This window comes from Chelonia mydas, chromosome 2 (genome assembly GCF_015237465.2).
Source record: "Chelonia mydas isolate rCheMyd1 chromosome 2, rCheMyd1.pri.v2, whole genome shotgun sequence".
NCBI lineage: Eukaryota > Metazoa > Chordata > Testudines > Cheloniidae > Chelonia > Chelonia mydas.
Genome location: NC_057850.1, coordinates 7,812,596 through 7,838,067, shown reverse-complemented (window position 1 = coordinate 7,838,067; position 25,472 = coordinate 7,812,596). Strand labels below are relative to the sequence as shown.

The 25,472-nt window shown below is 43.4% G+C and overlaps 1 protein-coding gene across 1 annotated transcript in view; it reads right to left on the bottom strand.

Annotated features, from left to right (window-relative positions):
* TSNARE1 (t-SNARE domain containing 1) overlaps positions 1 to 25,472 on the bottom strand; it is a 684,473-nt gene that overhangs the window by 68,552 nt on the left and 590,449 nt on the right. Inside the window, exon 12 of the mRNA XM_037891916.2 lies at positions 5,853 to 5,968. Within this exon, the coding sequence (XP_037747844.1) occupies positions 5,873 to 5,968 (96 nt within the window). The 3' untranslated portion in view covers positions 5,853 to 5,872. The remainder of the gene's footprint in view (positions 1 to 5,852; positions 5,969 to 25,472) is intronic.

The following is a 25,472-nucleotide window of genomic DNA, read 5'->3' as shown; positions in this document are numbered from 1 at the left end:
CCAAGGGAAAATGCTAAATTATGCTACAGATTGTAAAAGAGATGCCACGCAAGATTAGAATTGGCCTATGAAAGGTGATGTGTGCCTACAACTCTGACTGATTTCCGTTCAAGCATTCAACATTTTGAAGATTAAGCCCTTTAAGAGGGAGAAATTATTTATGAATTATAGCAAAACTTATTTAGGAATAAGTCTTCCTACATATTATGGGGTCTTTATATTTTTCCTCCCTTGTACATTACTTTAAAAGGACTTTTGCATGAAGTAGGATCCTGTTTCTTAAGATTTCATTTGCTCAAGGTGCCCTGCCCTTGAAGTCATAGGTAGAGATCAGCAAATAACAGATTTTTTGCTTTGGGAGACAAACTGAAAAATCAAAATAAAGTCCACTTTGATTTGAACCATAACCACATTTTTTTCAAGGTTTTTGGTTGAATCAGAAAACTTGAAAAAAATTAGTTTCAAATCAACCTAAATATTTTGAATTGACCCAAAACAATTTTTTTTGAACTTTTGATTCATACTGAGTCGACCAAAACGTTTCAGTTGATTCAAAAGATTTTTTTTTTGGATTTTATTTTGATTTTGGCTGTTTAGGATATTTTTCCACCCTTTTTGTGTATTTTTTTTAAACTGTCCTGATTTAAAATTGAAACACTGTTTCGAATCAAAAAGTCAAAATGAAATGTTTTGACTATTTGAAATTTTTGTTTCCCTGCAAAAGCATTTTTCAGAAAAAAAAAGTGAAAAACCTTTGCCCAGCTGTAGTCAGATGCTTCTGTTTGTGACACTGCAATTGGTACCATGGAAATACTTGTGAAGTCACAAACAGAGGCGCGTAGGCAACAAGCATCAAGATCAGATGAAGTGTTAAGAAAACTCCGTCAATACTCCTTCTGAAACTGACAGCCAGATTCTGATCTCATTTAAACCAGTGTAAGAATCTGGCCCAATAATCTTGCCAGAGTAAAAACTGAGTAAGGACTTCAGGATCTGAAACATTAATTATAGATCAAGAGACTATAAATCTTGAATATACCCCAATGAAAAAAAGAAGAATCACTTCCAGAACAAAAGAGCTTTTGCAAAGTTATTGACTGTTGGCTCCTTTGTAAATTCCTGAACAAAGGACACAGGCAGCTCAGGGAACAGGGTGGTGGATTAATTCAGTCCTGTGACTGGCAGCTAGCAAATATGACAACGTCCTCTGTGGCTCTTGAGACTGATACAGGACTGCAAATTGGGCCTCTCTCGTGACCACTAAGAAATGTACCTTGCACTGGTAAGAGCAGAGCCAATAAGTAAAGCTGGCCCCATGGTATCAATTTAAAAAGCAAGAAGCAATTCCATGGAACAAAGCTAGCCATGTTTTTCCCTTATTTACAATGTTCATTAGGTCAATTTATTGTTACATCCCACATTGTCGCTTAGTCGGGAATTGCTGTTGCAGCTGCAACATGATGGCACCGTGCAAGAAACACACAGAACATGCCACAGAATTTCCATTGTGAGGGTGCCCAGCATTTAGGCTTGAGTTGGTGAAGAGAGAGCATTGTAAGCGCCACGTTCTGGGTGCACATGGAACACCAACGCAAGCTGTCGGTTTTGTCATCAGTGTCCTCAACAGTATATATAATCCCCACAGAAAGAGCCTCCAGTTGCATTCACTGGTATTTTACTGATGTCTCCTGCCTTGGAAATATCCTTTCCCTCAGCTCCACAGGGTACTGTGTATTGTCTCTGAAAGTCCTCTGGTGTACTGGAAAAGTTCAGTATGAATGACACCAAGTGGGGCTCTCTGAGGCTGATTTAGCAAAATCCAGTAGTTCAGAAATCTCTTAGGTTTCAGGCTCTGAGATGAGGAGTGGCTTAGGCTATACAGCATGAAGCCCATGATAGAGGCATTCCTATGGTCCTCAGATCATACCCAGTGGCTGTGCACTAAAATTGTGGATTTTATTATTCCCACTGCAGTCAGGACACCAGGTGTAGAGCACAGAGGGGCATAACGGAGTACAAGACGCTAAAGAAAATAGCCAAGACCTGAAAGCATGAGGAAAAAACATATCAAACAAGCTGCTAGAGTCTGTGTCCTCTCTGCGTGGTGAGATAAACACTTCATCACAGAATGCACCAATTAAATGGACTGGACATGGCTACCTGTGACTGCAAAGGAAAAAAAAAAAGTCAAAGCAATGTCTCCAGCTTGATCTGATGGTTATTTCACTTTAAGCTGAAAGAGAGTGCATAAGAGAGTGCACCATATCTTCAGGGAATGGTTAAACCCCATGGGCCTGATTCTCTCCTTCCATGTAGAATTGGGCCCCCAAACTGGAGAGAAAGGAATTAGAAACTGCGCTAGGTATTTCATTTTACGATTCCCTTAAGGTTGTGTCTCAATTAGTTAAAAGTATAGAAGGGCCTGAATGTTTAGATCTTACCACCTTGAACTTTGGAAAGTTAACATCTGAATCTGAACTATGTAGCAAAGCTCCAAAGCACAGGGAGGAACAGATTAGACCAAGAAATAGAGACTCTACTGAGACTGCTAATGAGGGTAATAGTTGCCATGATATGAGATACGGATGTAGGGCACTTGGTGGACCGATTTCACATAGGCCACCAAGCTGCCATCAGATGGCAACAACACTGAAGTCTTGACTGACTTAAGCTGCATATGAATCAGCAACTGAGAAGTGAAGGGCTCTTTTATACGATTACCTCTATCCAAATCTTCTTAAATTTATAGATTAAGGCCTGAAGGGACCTAGTCTGGCTTAATGTCTATCACAGTTCATACAATTTCACCCAGTTATCCATGCACTGAGCCCAACAACTTGTGTCTGACGACATCCAGAGATGGAGAATCCACCATGTCCCTCAGTAGTTTGTTCCAATGATTAATCACTGTCACTGTTAAAACTGTGTGCCTTATTTCTCACTGGAATTTGTCTGGCTTCAGCTCCAGCCATCAGTTCTTGTTATGCCATTCTCTCTTAAAGAGACTTTTCAGTGCCCAGTGTTTTCTCCCCATGAAGGGACACACCATAATCAAGTCATCTCTTGATCTTCTTTGTGATAAACTACAGACTGGGCTCTTTAACTCTCTTACTGTAAGGCATTTGTTCCAAGCCCTCAAATCATTTTAGTGGGTTTTCTCTGCATTCTCTTGGTTTTCCTAGACTCTGGGACTGAGTCCAAAGGCTGAAACACTTTGTGTATAAGTCAGGCAGAGAGAGCCAATGGAGATACGCTTCCAGGATCAGGAATTCTAACAATTATAAAGCAAAGGCATTGTTAAGGTAGGGAGTTTCTAGGACAGTCACCAGGATACTATCCCTTTAAGATGTTCAGTGACTTATACCAGAATGGCTAAGAGAGCAGCTGCAACATGGTTCCGTAATGAGCAATTTGACTCCAAAATGCCTGGTTACTTCATAATCCCCGAGGTGGAAACAAAAAAACATACATATATCTCCAGGAGTTTCTCCATAACCTCGCTGGATGCAATGGATGCTTTTCTCTCCATCCTCAGTCAAGAATGCCTCAGGGCATGAAGTGACACACTTAGGACTGGGCTTGGAAATTTCATAAGAACAGCTGGTCTCTCTGCACGCACTGAGCTGAAGAACCGATGGCACCGCTGTTCCTTAGGAAATTCAAAGCAAGAGCCACTCTCTTGTTTATTTTTCAAGGAACAAATGATGAATCCCATGGAAGGGATGGATTTGCTGTGCCTGCTTCACATCTGATTTGTGAAAGAACAACCTGTCTTTCCCTTGTAATAAGGACCTTTATTTATTTTGGGGGTATCAGGGTTGCTGAAATCATAATTTAAAAAAAATCTATTACAAATGAATCATTAGCTAGGTCCAAAATATGATCAGCTGGGTCTGGGGGCTCTCAGTGTAGTGACATTAAGGTATTTCATCCTGGGATGTGAACTTGAAAGCTAGAGATATTTGGCCTGATCAGTACGAGGATGGGAGAAAAATCAAAAGTGATTTAGCAGGCAGTTACTTTCCCACTGACTCAGCAATAAAGCAATGGTCCAGTAAAGACTCAAGAGCCCTGTGCTGTAGCCTCTCCTGGATGAAATGTAAAACTGGAGTCCTAACTAGTTGTCCTCATTATAGATCTCACAGCACATTTTATAAGTCTTGGGATGTTAGGTTCAGTGTCCTCGTCTCATTCAAAGTGGAGTATTTATTTTCTGTCTCTCAATTAGATACTTCAATTTTTGCCTTGAATTGTTGTGCAGAGCTGCTGGGCATGGAAAAAAACAGCTGATGCATTTCTCCCTAGAGGTGGGTAAAGTGATACCTGTATATAAATGAGTAGTTTGTACAGCATTTGGGGCTCCTTCTGCATGACAAGTGGTATATAAAGGTCAGATGTCATTACGTCACCATGTTGGTGCTTGTCTCATGTGAGATGAAATAAGAGGACACGTCCAGGCTGAATCCAATATAATCCAGTCCAGTTTTTATATTTTTATTGGTGCTGCTGTTGAGGAACTGGTGTTTTATGCACTAGGTCGTTAGTGGTTCAACCACTGAAGGATGACGGGAAAATTGAGTGTTCAGCTTTTCCAAGGGCTGTACTGAGTCATTAGGATCCCCTCCCCAAACACATGAAATTCTGAAAGAAGATTAACTCTAATTTTCCTGCTGGGCTTTTCATTACCATTAGGTTATTCTGGCTCTGTGACTGCACCAATCTAATGGATTAAAAAAAAATTGTTACAGCAAAAAAAACCCCGCAACCGGCCCGTGCCAGCTGAGAGCTTTGGGACCCTCCCTCCTCGCAGGGTCCTAGATTCTGGGCTCCAGCCCAAGCCCGGATGTCTACACAGCTATGTAAGAGCTGCGCGGCCCAAGCCGCACTGGCATGGGCCAGCGGCAGGTTTTTCTTTGCTGTGTAGACATGCCCAAGTAGGCCTTAAATGCGTCCAGGTTTAACCACAGGTTGATAAGATTTGTGATTTCCAGGAGTTGAGGATGTTTGATTTTGTACACCCTTAACATCGCTCCATACTCACATAAAGTAGCATATGAGATTGGATTTTGTTCTCAGACACACCAGTGCAAATCCAGAGTAATGCCATTCAGGTCACTGGAGTTATGCCAGATTTATGCTGGCATACGTGATCAAAATCTGGCCTGTGCAGTTTGTTGTATGCGAGAGAGAGAAATAAATTGTGCAGGATAAAAAAAAACCAGAGATAAATTGTGCAATTTAGACAGAGCCCTGTTTCGAGGGCAATGCAGAGCCATCTGAATCAGGAGGAGTGGGGGAGGGAGGGTGCCTCAGGAAGTGATGTGTCTCTTGAGCTGCTCGCTGTGATTAAGGCATTACACACTGTGCAGGGTCTATCTGTGGTGCAGATTGTTCCCCCGATACGGAAGAAGGCAGGAGACACGGCTGTAGCATTCCTAACATGGGCTGCACAAGTGAGGGGGAGATTTCTGCAAGCCCACCAAGGGCCGATCTCAGCCTGGCCCAGACATCGGACAGGCTTCGGCATGCATAGAAAGTTAGTGAAAGATGCCAGGAAAACTGCCCTGGAGTCTGAGTGCCTCAATTTCTTCAAAGCATGAGTGCAGAATAGAAAACAGCAGTGCAAGTTTCCCCATGTCTACCTAGAATTGGACTGTGACCACTCACACATTTCACCTAGGACCCCCAGCATCCTTTAGAGGGTAATGATTGTCACATCTAACTTCTGAGGTCTGGATATGAACCAACAAATTAGAGATACACCACTCTAGTCATCACCACATCCCTGAGCCATCCACTTATCCCAGCCTTCATCCATATCACATGATAAAGAGTCAGATATAAACTCCCACCTGTAGAAATCTCAGCGGGATCAGTGTTTGACTGAGACTGCAATAATTACGACAACAACCAGCAGAACGGCCATCCCGACAGAGAGAAGGCAGCACTTCATCTTCCTGGCTCGTTGCTAAGAGAGAAACAGGAAACAGAAATAAATACATGTATGTGTTCATTGGACGATGCAGAGAAAGTCTGAAGAAATATCGCTGCACATCGATCTCCACTTCCAGGACTGGCTGAGTCACATGCAGGATGCTAGGCTACAGAAGATATGCCTTTTACTTAGTGCAGATCCACCCTTCTGTGCACCCTCCTCTGGGAAAAGCCTCCCTTGAAACTCTCAGCCACATTCCTCACCTACTGCTCTTCCCACTCAGGCCATCACCAGCTGACACTCACTTATTGCCATCACGTTAAATCAGGGATTTGGGCAGTGCTAGGTGATTGGTGAAAGGGGTCACGACTACCTTCCTACTGCCAGGAGAAGGGGCTGTCTCGGCAGAAATCTGTAATAATCCCAGCCATGCAAAAATACAGGTAATTTCTTAGGCCAGCAAACATGCTTCAGCATCCAAGCGCCCTGATTTCCATTCAGATTAAGGTCAAGAGCCAGATTTTTGCTCCTGGAAGTTGTAACCTTGACGTCCACATTTGTCTGAAGCAAAAGTAAATGAGATAACCGGGCAAGAAAATTGCAGATGCAATTCAGTGTTGATAAATACATAGCAATGCACATTACAAAACATAATCCCAACTATAAATACAAAATGATGGGGTCTAAATGAGCTGTCACAACTCAAAAAGGAGATCTTGGAGTCTGTGGATAGTTCTCTGAAAACAACCGCTCAATGTACAGCAGCAGTCAAAAAACCTAACAGAACCATTAGGAAAGAGATAGATAATAAGACAGAAAATACCATGAAGTCACTACAGAAATTCATAGTATGCCCACACCTTGAATACTGCATGCAGTTCTGGTCATCACATCTCAAAACAGATATATTAGAATTGGAAAAAGTACAGAGAAGATCAAGAACATGATTAGGGGTATGAAACAGCTTCCATATGAGGAGAGATTAAAAAGATTGGGGCTGATCATCTTACAAAAGAGACGACTAAGGGAGGATACGTTAGAGCTCTGTAAAATCATGACTGGTGTGAAAAAGCCAATAAAGAAATGTTATTTACCCCTTCACATAACAAAAGAACCAGGGGTCACCCAATGAAATTAACAGGCAGCAGGTTTAAAACAAACTGAAGGGTGTACTTCTTCACACAATGCACAGTCAACCTGTGGAACTCATTGCCAGGGCATGTTGTGAAGGCCAAAAGCATAACTAGGTTCAGAAAAGAAGTAGATATGTTCATGGAGGATAGGCCCATCAATGGCTATTAGACAAAATGGTCAGGGATGCAACCCCATGCTCTAGGTGTCCCTAAACCTCTGACTGCTAGAAGTGGGGACTGGATGACAGGGGGTGGATCACTAGATAAATTGCCCTCTTCTATTCATTCCCTCCAAAGCCTCTGGTACAGAACACTGTCAGAAGACAAGCCACTGAGCTAGATGGACCATTGGTCTGACCCAGGGTGGCCATTCTTCTGTTTTTAGGTTTACCCAGTATTTTCCACAGCTGTAATACTGCTGTTATCTATTTATAATCTCTCTCTTGAGGGGCAATTCCTTATTCCCTGTTTAACTGGATAGAATAATGGAAGCCCCATAAAGCCATTGGAATCATGGGTTCACTTTAATCCAGGCTCTTTCTTGGATGCACTATATAATAGCACATTAAATGAGTTCCCCGACATAGCTCACAGAGTATAATGTCGCTCACGCTGAGAGCCTGTCAGAGAGAGTGAGCTCTTTCCTCCAGCCCTGTGTCCACGAACCCAGACAATAACAACGAGGCATAATCAAGCAACTACATATATCTACAGTCCTTTCTTACAGCTACAGCAGCACTTTGGGATAAAGGAGTCAGCTAATTTTTGTACTGGCATCCACTTTCTTTCCTGGTCAGTGCTGTAAACACCTTCCTAGTCAGCACAAATTCCCCTAAGTTCTTTGCTCATGGCATCATTGCACCATACATATCTGAATTAAATTGCATTTGCTATCATTTAATACTAGATCAGTGGGTCTCCAATTATTTAGAAGTGACAGGGGTCCGCTCATGGACCCATCTCCCCTTCCAATGCCCAAATTCCTCACTGTCTATTTGTCCAATTACCTCACTCTATGGACTATTAGGCCCATCGTACATACTTTGTGAACACTGGACTAGATGGGGCCATGGGATGCAAAAGGACCCTCTTTTGCATTTCAAAGCCATTGAGAAACTTGAATGTTGATGTTTTGTTTCTATGAGGTTTTTCTAATATCAGTTATGAGAGATCTTTAATAAAAATGCTGAGGTCTCTAGTGATCTCTCTATAGCTCCTAAACCATGGTAGAAGTACTTACTCTGGGTCTCCTTTCCTTCATCCAGTTTGCAACTACTCACACACTACTAAGGGTTTAGGTGCTTTAACTATACATAATTTCTTGTGCATGTTTTGATAAGGAATTCTCCCTGGTTCTGAGTGGGGAGCATTATGATCATGTCGGCATATGCGTCTCAGTCAATTTGCCGTGATTGTAGTGAGGAGAATGCCCGTGGGCCCTGGTCCTTCCCATCATCATCCTCTATAATTTTAACTAATTTTTCCACCTATAAAGGTAAATTTCTCCTTTTCAATGACTTAAGCTTCACTTCCAAGGGGGAACTTAATCAAATACATTCTGAAGAGCTGAGCACATGAGATAAAGGGCCTGCTGCAACCTTTTGTTTACCTTTAGCCTTAAGTAATTTCAAGTCAATAAGGGAGCATTGCCTCTGCTTAAAATCACAAAGACTATCTTGAAACGACTAGTTCTTGTCGGGTTCTAAAAACCATAGACTCTGTTGCATCAGTAGGGAATGCTAGCGGGCCATTTAGCTTAGAGCAGGATTGACTTCATTATTCTTAGACATTTTATATATATAAACATTTTATAAGTTCTATCCTGGTTGACAAATTACAATAATGGCTCCTGTTCCCTTTATATCACCACTTTATGGATTTAGCATGTCGCTCCAACATGCTTCTATAATCTGTTTTAGGCGTTACAGCCTTTTCCTCTTAATTCCTCATCTCGTTCTTTCATTTTTCATTAAGGCAAATGTTCATTCCATTGCAAAGACAATTTGCACTTTTCATCTGTATTTCAGTCTCCATTAAAAAATCTTAGCATGCCATAGAGTACCTGAGTAGGGATAAATAATATACTACATGCATATGTTGCATTCATATACCACTTTTTATCCAGAAGCATCCACAGGAATTTCACAATTGTAATGCCATATACTGGAATCCCTTCACATGCCATAAAATGCAACCACTTCTGGGTTCAATAGGAACAGGAACACTTCACAATAGCTCAGGAAAGGAAGTGAAGAATATCATACCCAAATGAACTCGCAAGAGGCCCTTTGGCAAGCAGAATATAAGTACCGAAACTAGAATATGGCTATGGCACTAGAACTAACTCTGCTGCTCTTAAAAAAAAAAAAGCATCATCAAGTTTTGGTCATCAAGGATACATCAGCATGCCAGTTTTACATCCAAAAGATGGCACCTCTCTCAGTACATTGCCCTCTATCGCATGCTATGGTCTTTGGTTCAACACTTATGCACAGGGAAGACTATCACTTGCTAACCCACCAACTCCAGTTCCTGCAGCATCTGTGCATTCCATGGAGGATTTTTCAGACCGGATCAGAGCTGAACCAGTTTAGCATGTGACATCAGAGGCTGGAGCGGTTTGAGCCTGCCTTAGCCCCAGGCAGGTAAGCGCTGGGAGCCGCCTGAGGTAAGCGCTGCCCGGCCGGAGCCCACAACCCCTTCCGCACCCCAAACCCTTGGCCCAGCCCTGAGCCCCTTCCTGTACCCAACTCCCTCCCAGAGCCTGCATCCCTTCCCGCACCCTAATCCTCTCCCCCAGCCCTGAGCCCCCTCCAGCACCCAAACTCCCTCCCAGAGCCTGCATCCCGCACCCCCTCCTGCACCCCAACGCTCTGCCCCAGGCTCAGTCTGGAGCCCCCTCCCACACTCCAAACCCCTTGGCCCCAGCCCAGGGCCTGCACCCCCTCCCACACCCCAACCCCCTGTCCCAGCCCGGTGAAAGTGAGTGAGGGTGGGAGAGAGCGAGCGATGGAGGGAGGGGGTAAGGGAGTGAGCAGGGCGGGGTCTCAGAGAAGGGGCGGGGCCTCAGGGAGGGGTGGGCAGAGGCGGGGTTTGGGTTTGTATGATTAGACAGTGGGCAACCCTAATTCCAGTCAGGCAAGACGTCTTCCTCATTCTCCTCCAGGCTGCCTGAGTGCCAGCGGAGGAAGCATTGAGAGCATAGGACTGACAAGTCTTCCCGCTTTCAGTTCCTGTGCCTGGTGCCACTGCACCCTTTGGCTGCCTGGACAACCAATTTCAGGAACAGTCCTGCTGCTCAGCTCCCGCAGCCCCAGGATGGAGCATACTCAGTCGCTCTCTGGGCCATGTGCCGTCCAGTTTGCATGTAGGAGCTGTAAGGGGATACAGCATGCTCAATGCAGATGGAAATGTCAGAGAATTTAGCTGCCAAAAATCTAACAAGTCTCCAATGAGCATGTGCAAACTAGAATTTTTTGGAGGTTTAGAATTCAGTCAGATTTTCACTGGAATGGCAAAAGGCACATCCCGGACACTAATGCAATCCCACTGCCAAATTTCAAGTCAGTGTTCCAAAGCACAGAGGCACTACAGCATCTCAACAAAACAGTACTATGAATTTGTAACATGGGAAAACACCACATTTCCCCCTAATTTTGTTCTTGAAGGTGCCTGGATCGTTTAGCTTAAATTTAAACAAACGAAACCAAACAGCAAACAGAAAACCAATAACCAAGCCAAACAAACCTCTTTAGGCAGTTGCCTAGCGTGGAAAATTTCAGCCTGAATTGTCTGGCAAAGTTTAAGCAACTAAAACCAGGACCTTATAATGGAAAATGTTGGGCAACCTTAATTATAGGCAGAACTACCTACACCACCCAGCTTAGTCTGGTGAGCAGATGAGACAGATCTTTGACTGGTGTAGAACAGCATTGATCCACTTGTGTGCACCAGTAGTTATTTTTGCTTTAATCTCAGGATTTATTAGTAACATGTTATAGGTAAGGACATATTTTAAGCCTGACAGTGCCCTTTACACACACAATTGAAACAGTGAATACCAAATGTCAGGGAAGAAGTTAGTGGGGCTATTTAGGGACATGAGTAGAAAGTGCTTTATAGTGACAGGAGAGGTGGATGTTACTGTGAGACTGAAAGAATCCTTTGCCTTAATGTTCCACAGAAGAAGCTGTAGGTCACATCCTACAGGCTGGAATCTATTTATCTATGGGAGGGAAGTGAAATGTTAAAAGGCTTTTTAATTATGCCACAATAGATAGTCAAGCAATTAGAACCATTAAAAGCTGCTGAGGCACTGGGCCCAGAGGAGTGAGTTACATCCTGGAAATTATTAAGAAAATACAGTTACAAGGGGAAAAGAAAACATCTTTGTTGCTCAGAGTTTCAAAAGCTGGCTTGGAATGAATCATAGAAATGTAGGGCTGGAAGGGACCTCAAGAAGTCACCTAGTCGAACTGTCTGCGCTGAGGCAAGATCAAGTAAACCTAGACCATCCATGACAGGTTTGTCCAACCTGTTCTTAAAAACTTCCAGTGACGGAGATGCTACAACCTCTCTTGGAAGCTTATTCCACACCTTAACTACCCTTATGATTCAAAGTTTTTCCTAATATCCAACCTAAATCTCCAGAGTTGCAGATTAAGCCCATTATGTCTTGTCCTATCTTCAGTGGAAAATGGAGGACAACTGATTACCATCGTCTTTGTAACATCCCTTAATTTATTTGAAGACTGTTAGCAAGTCCCCTCCCAGTCTTCTTTTCTCAAGACTAAACATGACCAGTTTTCTTAAGCTTTCCTCTTAGGTCAGCTTGTCTAAACCTTTCACCATTTTTGTTGCTCTTCTCTGGATTCTCTCTCCAGTTTGTCCACATCTTTCCTGAAGTGTGGTGCCCAGAGTGGGCCCCAGTACTCCAGATGAGGCTTTACCAGTGTCGAGTATAGCAGGACAATTACCTCCTATGTCTTTCGTATGACACCCCTATTAATGGAACACAGAATGATAGTAGCATATTTTGCAACTTTATTTTTGACTCATATTCAATTTGCGATCCCCTATAATCCCCCAGAACTAACACCTAGACTATTTCCTATTTTGTAGTTGTGCAATTAATTTTTTCTTTCCTGAGTGTAGTACTTTGCATTTGTCTTTATTGAATTTCATTTTTTTTATTTCAGACCAATTCTCCAAGTTGTCAAGATTATTTCAAATTCTAATCCCGTCCTCCAAAATGCTTACAACCTGGCCCAACTTGGTGTCATCCACAAATTAAATAAGTATGCTCCGCACTCCATTATCCAAGTCATTTATGAAAATATTGAATAGTAAAGGACCCAGGACAGTCCCCAATAGAAACATCCCCCCCAGTTGGACAGTGAACCACTGATAACTTCTCTTTGAGTATCGTCTTCAACCAGTTGTGCACCCACATTATATTAATTTCATCTAGACCACATTTCCTTAGTTTGCTTATGAGAATGTAATGTGGGATTGTGTCAAAAGTCTTACTAAAATCAAGATATATCATATCTACAGCCTCCGCCCATATACTAGACAAGTAACCCTGTCAAAGAAGGAAATTAGGTTGGTTTGGCATGATTTGTTTTTCACCAACACGGATTTGTCCTTACTTACAATCCTGTTGTCCTCTAGGTGCTTACAAAGTGATGGTTTAATAATTTGTTCCTGAATCTGTCCAGGTATCAAAGTTACACTGACAGGTCTACAGTTCCTCAGGTCATCTATGTCCCCCTCCTTTTAAGGATAAGTCCTATGTCTGCCCTTCTCCAGTCCTCTGGGACCTCACCCAGCCTCCACTAGTTTTCAAAGGTGATAACTAATGGTTTCAAGATTGCTTCAGCTAGTTCCTTAAGTACCCAGGGGGGGATTTCATGCAGGCCTTACTGACTTGAATTCATCTAAGGCCCTGTCTACATTGCAGAATGTTGTCACTGAAAGACAGCTTTTGTTGATGAACCAGCAGAGGTGTACACACTGCAATGCCACTTTGGGGGACAAAACTCTTCAGTTTCAGTGACAAAATAAAACCACCTCGATGAGAGGGATAAAGCTTTTTTCAGTAAATTTAAAGCTACAAAGCGTCAGTGTAGACACTGCCGTTTGTTATATCACCACAACTGCCCTCCCCCAGTATCCCACAATGCCTGCCAGGATCATTCTGCACACTGTTTTGAAATCAACTGCCCTGCAGACACGCGCCCCTTCCCTTTCAAAGCTCTGGGAAGTTTCTGAGAGTTGAGCTCTGGCAGCAAGGAGCAAGTCATTAACATGGAATGCTGCTCTCTCCCAGACTAGGAACACAGAGGCAAGTAGGCAGAGGCGGATGGGTGTGTGTGTGTGTGTGAGAGAGAGAGAGAGACTGCTGTGCTGTGCAGAGCTGGAAGGAGTGGGGGCTGATGGCAGGGTTTGGGTTGCTAACTGTCTAATCGCAGAAACCCAAACACCCGTGCCCCGTCCCCTGCTCTGCTCCTTCCCTGAGGCCCCGCCACTTCTCTGAGGCCCCGTCCCCGCTCATTCCATCCCCCCTCCCTCCGTCCCTTGCTCTCCCCCACCCTCACTCACTTTCACTGGGCTGGGGTGCCGGAGGAGGCTTGGGGTGAGGGCTGAGGCCGAGGGGTTCAGAGTATGGGAGGGGGCTCCAGGCTGGGGCAGGGGCTTGGGAGGGGGTAAGGGGTGCAGGCGCCGGCTGGGCAGTGCTTACCTCGGGCAGCTCCCCCAGAATTCCCCCAGGAGTAACAGTGGGATAGCTACCCACTGCTTTCTGTGTCAATGCAAGAGCTGCTAGCATGGATGCATTCTGCCGACACAAGGACCATAGTGTGGACATGCAACAGCGGTTTACTTAAAGCATTTTAATGAAAATGGCATAACTTTTGGGGACAAAAGTTTGCAGTGTAGACGTAGACTTACTTATGTGAATATTCTTTAACCTCTTATTTCTCTTTTAGCTTGTGTTCCCTTTCCCCTTGTTGTTAATCTGAATTGTGTTAAGTACCTGGTCACAATTTACCTTTTCAGTGAAGATGGAAGCAAAATAGGCATTAAATACCTCAGCCTTCTTGATGTCATCAGACATTAGCTCCCCTTCCCCTTCAAGTAGAGAGCCTAGACTTTCTTTCCTCTTTCTTTTTCTCTTAATGTATTCATAGAACCTCTTCTTAGTGCCTTTCATGGCCCTAGCTAGATCGAATTATTTTGTGCCTTAGCCTTTCTGATTTTATCCTTACACCCTTATGCTATTCTTTTGTACTCATCCTCAGTAATTTGTCCATGTTTCCACATTTTGTAGGATTCCCTTTTGATTTTAAGATAATTAAACAGCTCCTGATGGAGCCATGTTACTATTCTTCCTATCTCTCCTTTGAATCAGGATAGTATGCTGGTGTGTCTTTACTATTCATTATTTTAGAAACTGCCAACGCTCCTGAACTCCTTTTTCTCATAGATTTTCTTCTATGGGATCTTACCTACGAGTTCTCTGAGTTTGTGAAAGTCCACTTTTTTGAAATCCATTGTCCTTATTCTGCTGCTGTGAAGGGGTAGTGAGCCCAGGAAAAACTGGTGCTGTTCCTATATTTAGAGGGTCAAGAAAATGTGGAGCCATCAAATGGCAACGAGTTTCACACAGAATTGTCAAGGGCTTTTCTGTCTTTGATGTGTCTGATTCCAGGATTTTTTCTCAGCCTATTGCTGGACAAAGGCATCGTCAGCACTCCTTCTGTCTATCATGGGTTCTACAGGAAATGGGTGAAGGATCTACAGTGAGTGGATGTTCTTCATGAAGGCATGTGATCGTTTGCCAAGCTCATCTCCACAATGACTTTATCTCTCTGTGCTGCTCCCAAATACAGCCTCTGGCATAGGGGACATGTCAGGGATAGGGATAAGGGCGCCAAAGGAAAGGAGTAATGCATGGAGCACTATGACTCTACCTAGGACTTCACCCTTCTTCCTCACCCTCCTGCTCTTCTACAAGATGTAAACATCTAGGGTACACGTTGCCTACCATTAGAGCTATACAACACAGCGCTCTCTCTCTCAGTACAAGAAGAAATGGTGACCCATTTTCTGGACAACAAGCCTTAGAGGAACCTTGATGTCATGCAGAGAAGAAGCCACCCCTCTTCCCTCTTTCCCAGCAAATAAGATCACAGTGATCCCATCGGCTTTAAACTCGCAGGAATATTTTATGCACATTACACAAAATAATTTCTAACCAGAAAGGACTGGCTAAAGATGACCAAGGGAGAGAGGAATTTGAAAACACTTCAGTAATACTAAAAGACTTTCTAGATGGCTCAAATAATCGCTTGAAAAACAAAGAAGCCTCTGAGGATTCATCCATCAGGGAGAACTCTGTCTCCCGGATCCCAACCCTATCCTGAAAATATCAGAACCACCATGAACTTAAAAAAAAACATTCATTCACAGTCTGCAGTTGTCATGAGGGAATTTTTTAAGTGCCCCTGTTGGGCAATGAAAACTCATCTTCATTTATTTTCAAGTAGCTGTTTCCTTTGTTGCAGGAGGGGAAAATAGTACAGTATAAGATGGTCCATTTTATATGCAATCTGTATCAGAATCTAAGGGCAAGGCTGTGCAATCTTAATATAGGTGAGCACGTGCCCACGTGAATAACATCGCAAATGTCAGGACTACTCATGCTAGTAGGTGCTCACCAAAATGAGTTAGGACTTCTCAATCTAGCCCTTAGCATATCATCATTCTCCAGATACTCCAAGCAGGTCCCCGCGAAGGGGCGGGGGGAGACACACAAATATACAAGTATAAATTACTACATATCTCTAAATCCAGTGATTTCCCTGGACATTGTGGGTAATCAGCACACGTAAGGATCAGGCCCTTTGTGAACTCAGCTCGACTAAAATCTCTGGTTACAGTAAAACTGAACTCTGAGAAAACGATTTCCTGATAACAGGTTTCCAGAACATTATTATTATTATATTCCATTGTATTTCATAAGATCCTCTAGTCATGTTGTACACAATCAGACCTTATAATGAAATAAACAGACTGTGTTACTGAAAGGGAACTGAGGAATGTAACCTTTAAATTGTGCATAAATTAAAACACACGGACCAAATCTGGCGATCTTTATGGTGTACCTTCTTTAAAAAATAACGTAAATTTACTATTAAATATCACTGCTTCTGGAGAGTGGCTATAAAAAAAACCAATAATATTAGCACGCACCTTTTGGTGGATTTAAATGAGAAAGAAGCAGCCACTTTGTTTATAAGAACATAACGTATTTTTAGCAGGAAAAGACCATCCCACACCAACTTGATGGATATAGCTTAGGTTGATTTGGTGCCATTCATTATTTCCTCAATCCCCTCCTGTCATAAATAGAAAGGGAAGGGTAAACCCCTTTAAAATCCCTCCTGGCCAGAGGAAAACTCCGCTCACCTGTAAAGAGTTAAGAAGCTAAAGGTAACCTCGCTGGCACCTGACCAAAATGACCAATGGGGAGACAAGATACTTTCAAAAGCTGGGAGGAGGGAGAGAAACAAAGGGTCTCTGTCTGTCTATACGCTGCCTTTGCCGGGGATAGACCAGGAATGGAGTCTTAGAACTTTTAGTAAGTAATCTAGCTAGGTATGTGTTAGATTAGGATTTCTTTAAATGGCTGAGAAAAGAACTGTGCTGAATAGAATAACTATTTCTGTCTGTGTATCTTTTTTGTAACTTAAGGTTTTGCCTAGAGGGATTCTCTATGTTTTGAATCTAATTACCCTGTAAGGTATCTACCATCCTGATTTTACAGAGGGGATTTCTTTACTTCTATTTACTCCTATTTCTATTAAAAGTCTTCTTGTAAGAAAACTGAATGCTTTTTCATTGTTCTCAGATCCAAGGGTTTGGGTCTGTAGTCACCTAGGCAAATTGGTGAGGCTTTTTACCAAACCTTGTCCAGGAAGTGGGGTGCAAGATTTTGGGAAGTATTTTGGGGGGAAAGACGTGTCCAAACAGCTCTTCCCCAGTAACCAGTATTTGTTTGGCGGTGGTAGCGGCCAATCCAAGGACAAAGGGAGGAATATTTTGTACCTTGGGGAAGTTTTTGACCTAAGCTGGTAAAGATAAGCTTAGGAGGTTTTCATGCAGGTCCCCACATCTGTACCCTAGCGTTCAGAGTGGGGGAGGAACCTTGACACCTCCCATCCCAGACATTAATCTCTATCTCGTGGACTAATTTATACTTTTCTCCAGCAACTTTGTCAATGTATCTACCACTTTGCACCTGAAGCAATTTCCGTTCCTTCTTAGTTTTCTCATGGCTACTACAATTTGTTAATCTCCCAGGAGTGTATTCTAAGCAGAGCTGGTAGCACTGATACTGGTACTGGGCTAGACGGACCTTTGGTCTGACCCAGTATGACCGTTCTTATGTTCTTTGTACCAGGGAAGCGCTTTTTGCTATTTCTGTGAAAACTCACCTAAATTTGGCTTAGTTATGAGCCTCTGTCAAACCTCAGTTCACACATGCTCAGTAGAGACTTGCTGGAATCTTTGGAGAATTTAGCTGCCAAATGCCATTTGCATTGAGCATGTTCCAGCCCGGGGCTGCAGGGTTTGAGCAGGACTTTCCCTGCAATAGCTCCTCCCGTCAGTTAGGCGCTGTTGCCAAGGCTGCACAAGCTGCTTTAATTTTGGCATTTCCTAACTTCTGAGTGCATGACTTTGCAACCATATGTTCTTTCAGTTTTGTTTTGCTTAACATCACTGACAATTACAAATACCTTACATACCACCAGCACTTGAAAAATATTCATGATAAAATAAAGATGCATGTAAATCTCATTCAGAAAGTGGCAAGATCAACCTGGGGAGCCGATGAAAAAAATCTCTACACTTCACTGGCCCTTGTTTACTCTACCACAGGATACTGCTCACACATCTGGACACATTAGTTCTCAACACCACCATGTGGGTCATTACAGGCACAGTAAAATCAAGGCTACAACCATGGCTTCCCATACTGGCATTCCTCCACCCACCCAAATTCATCACAACACGAGAATCTTTTGGTTTCATTGAATGAGGAACAAGGATTTTCCAATATCCAAACAGCAGATCTGCCTACCTTCTCCATAAATGGGGACTGAGACGCAAACCTATTTGTGACTGCAGAAATAGCTTTCAAATTATGGAACTCCTCATCACTCAATGTCCAAAAAACCCCACACCTTGGTGATATCTCTGCCATCCCTACGCATCACTTGAAGCAATCAATTGGATCACCGACCTAGACGTGGACATTTAATATTGCTCTTTTAAAGCAAGAAGAAGAAGAAGATGACAAAATGTTAATGGCTAACATTTCTATGGTCTCTTTCAAGGCACCAGGCTCACAATGTGATTTACTAATTCCCTAGATTGACAATTCATTGTTCCTACCCTAGAAAGCAGCCACCTACCTTCAGCAGCTATTTTAATATTGCATAGCAATACTAGTATCCTCAGTGTAGACCTCCACCCACTTGAGAACAAAATGGACACTTCAGCAAGTCTGACTCCAGCCAGTTGAGGCAACGCTGCACATACCCATCAACCAGTACATTACAGTGAGTGATCAAGGTAGGTATCCTTCCTCAACCCCCTGGTGCACAATGACACAGGCTCCCAAAGAGGTATTCTGAGAATGGTATATCATCAATGCTCTATAAAGTCACTGTTAGGAGTTAGTGAATCCCTGTGTTATAAAGTTTACAAGAGTTTTCCATAGAAGAGACAAAGCTGTATATAAGTAAATAGTTAATAGATATGCTGCCAGTAAATGGCGCTCAGGAATATGCTGCATTGTTATTGGGTTTGTAGGAAAATAAAACTTTTTATTGATGTGCCCTACAGATAGCTTCTTGCCTTCAGCTGTTTGCATGCAGCTCTTAATAAACATGTTAGGTGCGGCTTTTGCTATGGAACACAGTCAGCGGACACGGAAAACCAAATCCCTTTAGTCTCATCAGAAACAGCCTTATTACAAATATGCTTCAATACAAGGAGTTGCAGAAGGCTTCTTTAAGAGACTGCAAAAAACCACAGTGCTTTGTAGCTGAGAGTATTTTTAAAACTACAGAGCACAATTTCCTCCCGGACAGGTTATTTTTCACTAGTTTACAAGCATTTATCACTTTGCTGCTGACGTTTTGCAGCATGAGAACTAGTTAGGAGTGAAGTGCTAAATACCAGTGAGTAAACTAAACTGAAAACAGGCATGACAATCTGCCTCTGAAAGAGCAATACATTCTGTGAGAGACAGTAAAGCAGGGGTGGGCAAACTTTTTGATCCGAGGGCCACATCTGGGTATGGTGGGCCATGAATGCTCACAAAATTGGGAGTTGGGGTGCAGGCTCCTGGTGGGGGTGTGGGCTCAGGGGTGGGCCTAGGGATGAGGAGTTCAGGCTACGGGAGGGGGCTCCGGGCTGGAGCTGGGGGCTAGGGTGTGTGTGGGGGAGGGCTCCAGCTGGGAGTGCGGGCTCTAGGATGGGGGTGGGGCTAGGGATGAGGGGTTGGGGGTGCAGAGGATGCTCCCGGTCTTGGACCGAGGAGTTTGGAGGGTGGGAGGGGGATCAGAGCTGGGGCAGGGGGTTGGGGTGTGGGAGGGGGTCAGGGGTGCAGGCTCTGGGCGGCACTTACCTCAAGCAGCTCCCAGAAGCAGCGGCATGACCCCCCTCCAGCTCCTACATGGAGGTGTAGCCAGGCGGCTCTGCACGCTACCCTGTCCGCAAGCGCTTGGGGCGTGGGCAGTGTGCAGAGCCCCCTGGCTGCCCCTACACGTAGGAGCTGGAGGGGGGACATGCTGCTGCTTCTGGGAGCCATGTGGAGTGGGGCAAGCCCTGGACCCTGCTCCGTGGCAGGAGCTCGAAGGCTGAATTAAAACGTCTGGATGGCCAGATGCAGCCCCTGGTCCGTAGTTTGCCCACCCCTGGAGTAAAGAGATGCACAGCTCTGCACTTAGCATCACACAGCAGGGATTTACAAGCTGACTCTATTGCTGCATTACAATGTCTCAACCCTCCCAAGCCCATGTGTGTGACATGGGGCTTTACAATGTACAATAGAGTCATAACATGAGAAGCACAGCAAAAAACCCCAAGAGATGCTCCTTTAAAGGATGCTGAGTTCATTTCATTTCCCATAAACTCCAATTCAAAGTCCAAATTTTCCAGTATCAGTTAATTGTTCTAACAAACAGTATTGGACAAGTTTGCCCTGGTGCACCTCAACTGAAGCCAGTGGAGTTACAGCAAGGAATTATTGGGCCCTGTGTGTCTTGGGTCAGTTGGGACGGAGATAGATTTGAGCCTAAACATGAGCTGACTTACTTTTTAATCAGTACTGATGAGAAACTGGTTAGGAGAAAATAAACCCAAATGAGTTTTCCAATGTGTGAATAATATTTTAGCCTCTATTATTTTGCATTTTTCACAGCAGCCTGTGTGCTTTCACATTTCCGATGGATAAGAAGTAGAAAAGCCATGAGAGAAGCAGTACATTTCTGCCTCATCAAGAAGCAGGATGTATTGGCAATTTCAGGAGAAAGAAATTTCTCCTGAGATTGCCTGCCCAGTTTTGCAACTAGAGATCCAGATAAGGTTTGACAAAGGATCAGAGTTCAGGACAGCTAGGAGTTCAGCATTAAAGGGAAAACACAAACAAAACCCCACACATGAGCTAGCAGATAAAGCACAGAACTGTGTGTTAGATTGGGGCTCTATTTTTTGCTCTCCAGTTGAATTGCTATGTGAGCTAACAAAAGCCACTTAACTTTTGTGCCTCGGTTTCCCCATCTGTAAAATAGGGATGTTACCACTAAAATTACACGTAGCACAGATAGCAACACCAACAGTTAAGGTTGCCTACTGCTTTCCATTTCAAGATCCTGCTTTCAGTTGCTTTTAACTTTGCTCAACTTAAATTGTTCAGGCTGAAGTTTTCCATGCCAGGTGTCTGCCTGATTTATTAATTAATTTAATTAATCAATTTTTATTATTATTATTATTATATTCTTAATTATTATTTGTTTTCATTTCAGCTGAAATGGTTCAGTCATTTCTAAGAAGGGTGAGGGGGTTAATGTAGTTCCAGATGATGGAATTTCTGTTTAACTACATTACCACATACTGTTTTGTCCATAGGACCTTTGCTTCATTCAGTGCACAAGATGGAACTGCTCTGGAGCTGAATCAGGGTTTCCAAGGGAAAGAAACTGCTCTCTGTAGGCCCCCTGCCTCATTTGTTGCAAAAGATGGAATGTGTGTTGTGAATGAGGCAGGGGATTGCAGCAAGAGAAAGGAGAGTCTCGTGGTTAAGACAGCTAAATGCTGCCAAAGAACGTGATTAGAATAATAGAATATCAGGGTTGGAAGGGACCTCAGGAGGTCATCTAGTCCAACCCCCTGTTCAAAGCAGGACCAATCCCCAATTTTTGGCCCAGATCCCTAAATGGCCCCCTCAAGGATTGACTCACAACCCTAGGTTTAGCGGGCCAATGCTCCAACCACTGAGCTATTCTCTCCCCCTGATTCTATCCCCCCTTCCGTCACAGAGTTCCCAGGGGGAGGCCCTGGATCTCTGAATTTGGGCCCCTATCCAATTTCTATTAAAGTAAATGCACATACTCCCTAGCTGGCTCTAGTCCTTAGTTCTGCCTCACAATCATGAAACTTGGTGTACCACATATTTGAGCCATGGCTCTAGCACACGCTTCAGGAGAATAAAACAAATGAATAGTAATTGCTCTACAAGTGAATTTTTGTGGGACTGGAGGGTGTGTGTGTTGTGACTGTCACAAAACCAATAAATAAAGTCCTTATGAAAAGCAAGATGCCGACAATCACAGACACAAATCTTCTGGTTATTCACAGAATAGTTATGGCCCTGGCAGGAGCCATGCAAGTTTCCTTTACACTGTTCCATGTCAATGTCCCTGTAACCTCACCAGCAGGAATCGCTTCTAAGTGTAAAAGGGAAGTTCAGTCCTTGGCCTCTCTCTACTAAGCGTGCCAACCAGGAGGTCCATTTATGCCAACAGCATGGCGATAGGATTCTAATGCTGTGGACAGCTTAATGGGGCTCAGCTGTGTACTGCAACGATCACTGACACTGATCATTCTACAAAGTAAATCCATTAATAGCAACAATTACAGGGCATTCTGTAAAAAAATCTGTTCATTTAGCTTGCCATGAAAGAGGCAAAATTACTTATGTCCTTGAGTGGTTTCACACTGCCTGGAAAAAATATTGTTAAAGAACATAATTCACAAACTCCAAAAGAATCTGCCTTTAAAAAAAAAAAAACAGGTTGCCAAGTGGCCAATTTACAACACCTGTAATAGCAAACAAGCATAATAAACCCATTTAGACCGTGAAAGTAAACATCGAACTATGAATATTTCTTCTGATGGATAAAGATAGTGAAGAAATAGAAAACCCCAACATGATGGGAGCAAGAGGTTGATGCTAAAACACATTTTGCAACTCAGTTATAAATAACCTTTAGCCCAGGCAAAACCTTCTCAGTTATGTATCTGTCTAAAATATCTTTATAGTGATGCACAAGAAAAAAATAATCTGATGCACTAGAAAAAGCTTTGCCGAGATGAAATAATAAAGTAGGTGGTGACACGGTTTTCTTTAAAATACACAGGGCCAGATGCTGGACTGTGCCTGAGGAGCTCTTCACTCAAATCATGTATGTGAAGGGAGGTGCTTGCAAAGGTGCAGTTCGAATCCTCTTGATCCTTGATTGGGCCAGTACCAGGCTGGTCTCCTGGCCCAGATCAGAAGAGCCTGAAGCTTCCTGGGAAGATGAGGGATCTCAACACCTCACAGTGTGAGGCTTACATAAAGAAACTTTCAAATGAGGAACACTGCCTCAAGGGTTGTCTGTCGGAGCGGGCAGTTTGGATAATACAACTCTGTCAAACCTTCATCCCAAACTCAAACCACAGACGGTTTTGAGCTTCTAAGAAATTCTCGTATGTACTTCTGGGTTCCACCCAAACTAAAGATACCAGGAGAGAGAATGTTCTGATGATATTTACTGGAAAATTCAGAACCAGAAATCTCATGAGAAAGCCTGTTCTTGGGGCAGTCTCAGATCAATGTTCATGATCCCAGGGCTTTGAAGACTTTTGCAATAAGCGTTCGCAGTTTTAGGTACTCTTGTGAACCAAACTTCTCAACTTATTGAGGGTGTCCCAATTCTAGTTATGTGGAGCTGATGAAAGCCTCTAACACTCCATTCCTCTTTTCCTGGCACCCATGACAGGAGCTTAAATCTACATTTGAGCTCCACAGGAGGAAAAAATATATATATTCCCCCCTTTCTCTTGTCATAGCCTCCATACTTACCATATTAATTTATTGAGTTCATCTTTTTAATGCTAGCTTCTTTAAGTATTTAGCGCTCCTTTTTAGTTCTAATCCTCTTATTTGGTAATCAGTCTGAGTCTATCTCTTTAGGGATAATTTAAGGTTCTCAAGGAGATCAAGGAAAGTTTTCTCTTGATCTAGTTCACAGACTCAAACTTATTTGTCAGTGGCCAGGGATGCCACTTAGGCCTTAAAATGCTTTGCTGGGCTTCTCTCCTTCCTGTTGTTGGCCTTTCTACACAGGGTGATAGGGCAGCTTTTTAAAAGTGCATTCAGGGCTGTTGAAAAGTGCCTGACTGGTAATTGCAGATATCAAAGCCCCCAGCATAGAGCCACGGCACGGGGAGTGGCAGCAAACTTAGCTCCACGTGACCAATATGCCTCCACTGCAAGAGCCACTAGTCATTCAAATTCTATTCCTACTCATTCCCAAAACTGCCGGGCAGGTGCTGCTTTGTAATGGGCGCCCTGTTCACCTGGAGCCAGGCTGAGACCATGAACTAATCTCAGGGCACCAGACAGACATAGGAAAAAGCACCCAAACAAACGTTCAGTCACCCTGACCCAATTTCCTATTTTAATGGCTAAACAGATCCAGGCCTCCTCATTACCAGTTTTCTGAACATCCAGCATGTTTTTAAGAGACAGACAAGTCAGGAAGTCAAGTCAGCATCAGTCCTCTCTTTGACACTCTCAAACTGAAGTCCCGGCTATCGCTTAGCAAATCCGCCTAGCCAGAGGACACTGCAAACTAACTAGAGCAATGGGCAGTAGTAGGATGATCATAGCAAGTTTAACTGTTCTGCTCTTCCACAAGCACTCTTCCGAAGCCCTATTCAGGAAGGAATTTAATTTACCCACCTAAACAAAGAGCAGTAGGCAGCATGTACCTTTACCTTTCTCTTTAAAAGCTAATGTTCAATGGGGGGAAAAAGGCATTGGGGGATGTCTCACATCAACTAACCCATTACAGTGAATTAATTAAACAATTATATTAGCCAGGCCTTCCCTCCTGACATGGCACAGCTGACATTAATTGGGCCACAATCAAGATAGTAATTCAGGTTAATTGGATTCCCACTGTCAGCAGCTATCAGAGTGTTTCAATATGCTGCTGTCATTTAAGAATAATTAATCATGAATGACTTTATTGGATGGAGCTGGTTGACAGCTGATAGCGCGGCGAGGCTTGAAAAAGCTGGTGGATTGCTCTGGGGCCACTGAGGAGGAAAACTAGCTACTTTCCTAGGGACTATGACACTGCCACTTTATTCTCCATGATCCAAATATATTAAATGGTGTTGAAAGGACAAAATCTGATGATTTTTTCACACACACGCAACAGAGAGGAAGGCGTGGGGGGGGGAGTCAAAGTCATTGAGCCACTGTGGTGAGAGGCCTGTCTACGTTCCACAGAGGCCTTGGGCTCCTAGGATACAACAACAGGATTTGACAATACAAGAGTATGTTAGGGGGCTTATTCCTTCACCCACTCACTTCCCTGGTCCTTCTCGCATGAACAGAGAGCAACAATACCCGAAGTCCAAAGGTGCAAACAATTCGATGTTTATTGGGGTGAACTTCCAGCGAGCATGATTCCAGTTTCCTTCCTTAGTATCCTCCTTCCCAGCTCTGACACCACAGAGCCTTACACCTGTGTCCCTGTTCCCATTCCTGCCCTTAGCCAAACATGATTCCAATTTCCTTATTCCCATTCCCTGTTCCCATTTCCCCCTTTAGCAAAACATGATTCCAATTTCTCACCCCCATTCCCTGTTCCCATCTCTCCCACGCCCAACCCCTCCCACCAAGGCCCCCTCCTCTACTTCCTGATTGACTGCAGACTATATAGTAAAACTTGAGTTCTGCTTAGCTATACCTTAACCAATCATTTTCCCGAAATTTAACTAACCAATCCTAACATATTGTAACATGATTATGTAACCAATTATATCCCACCACC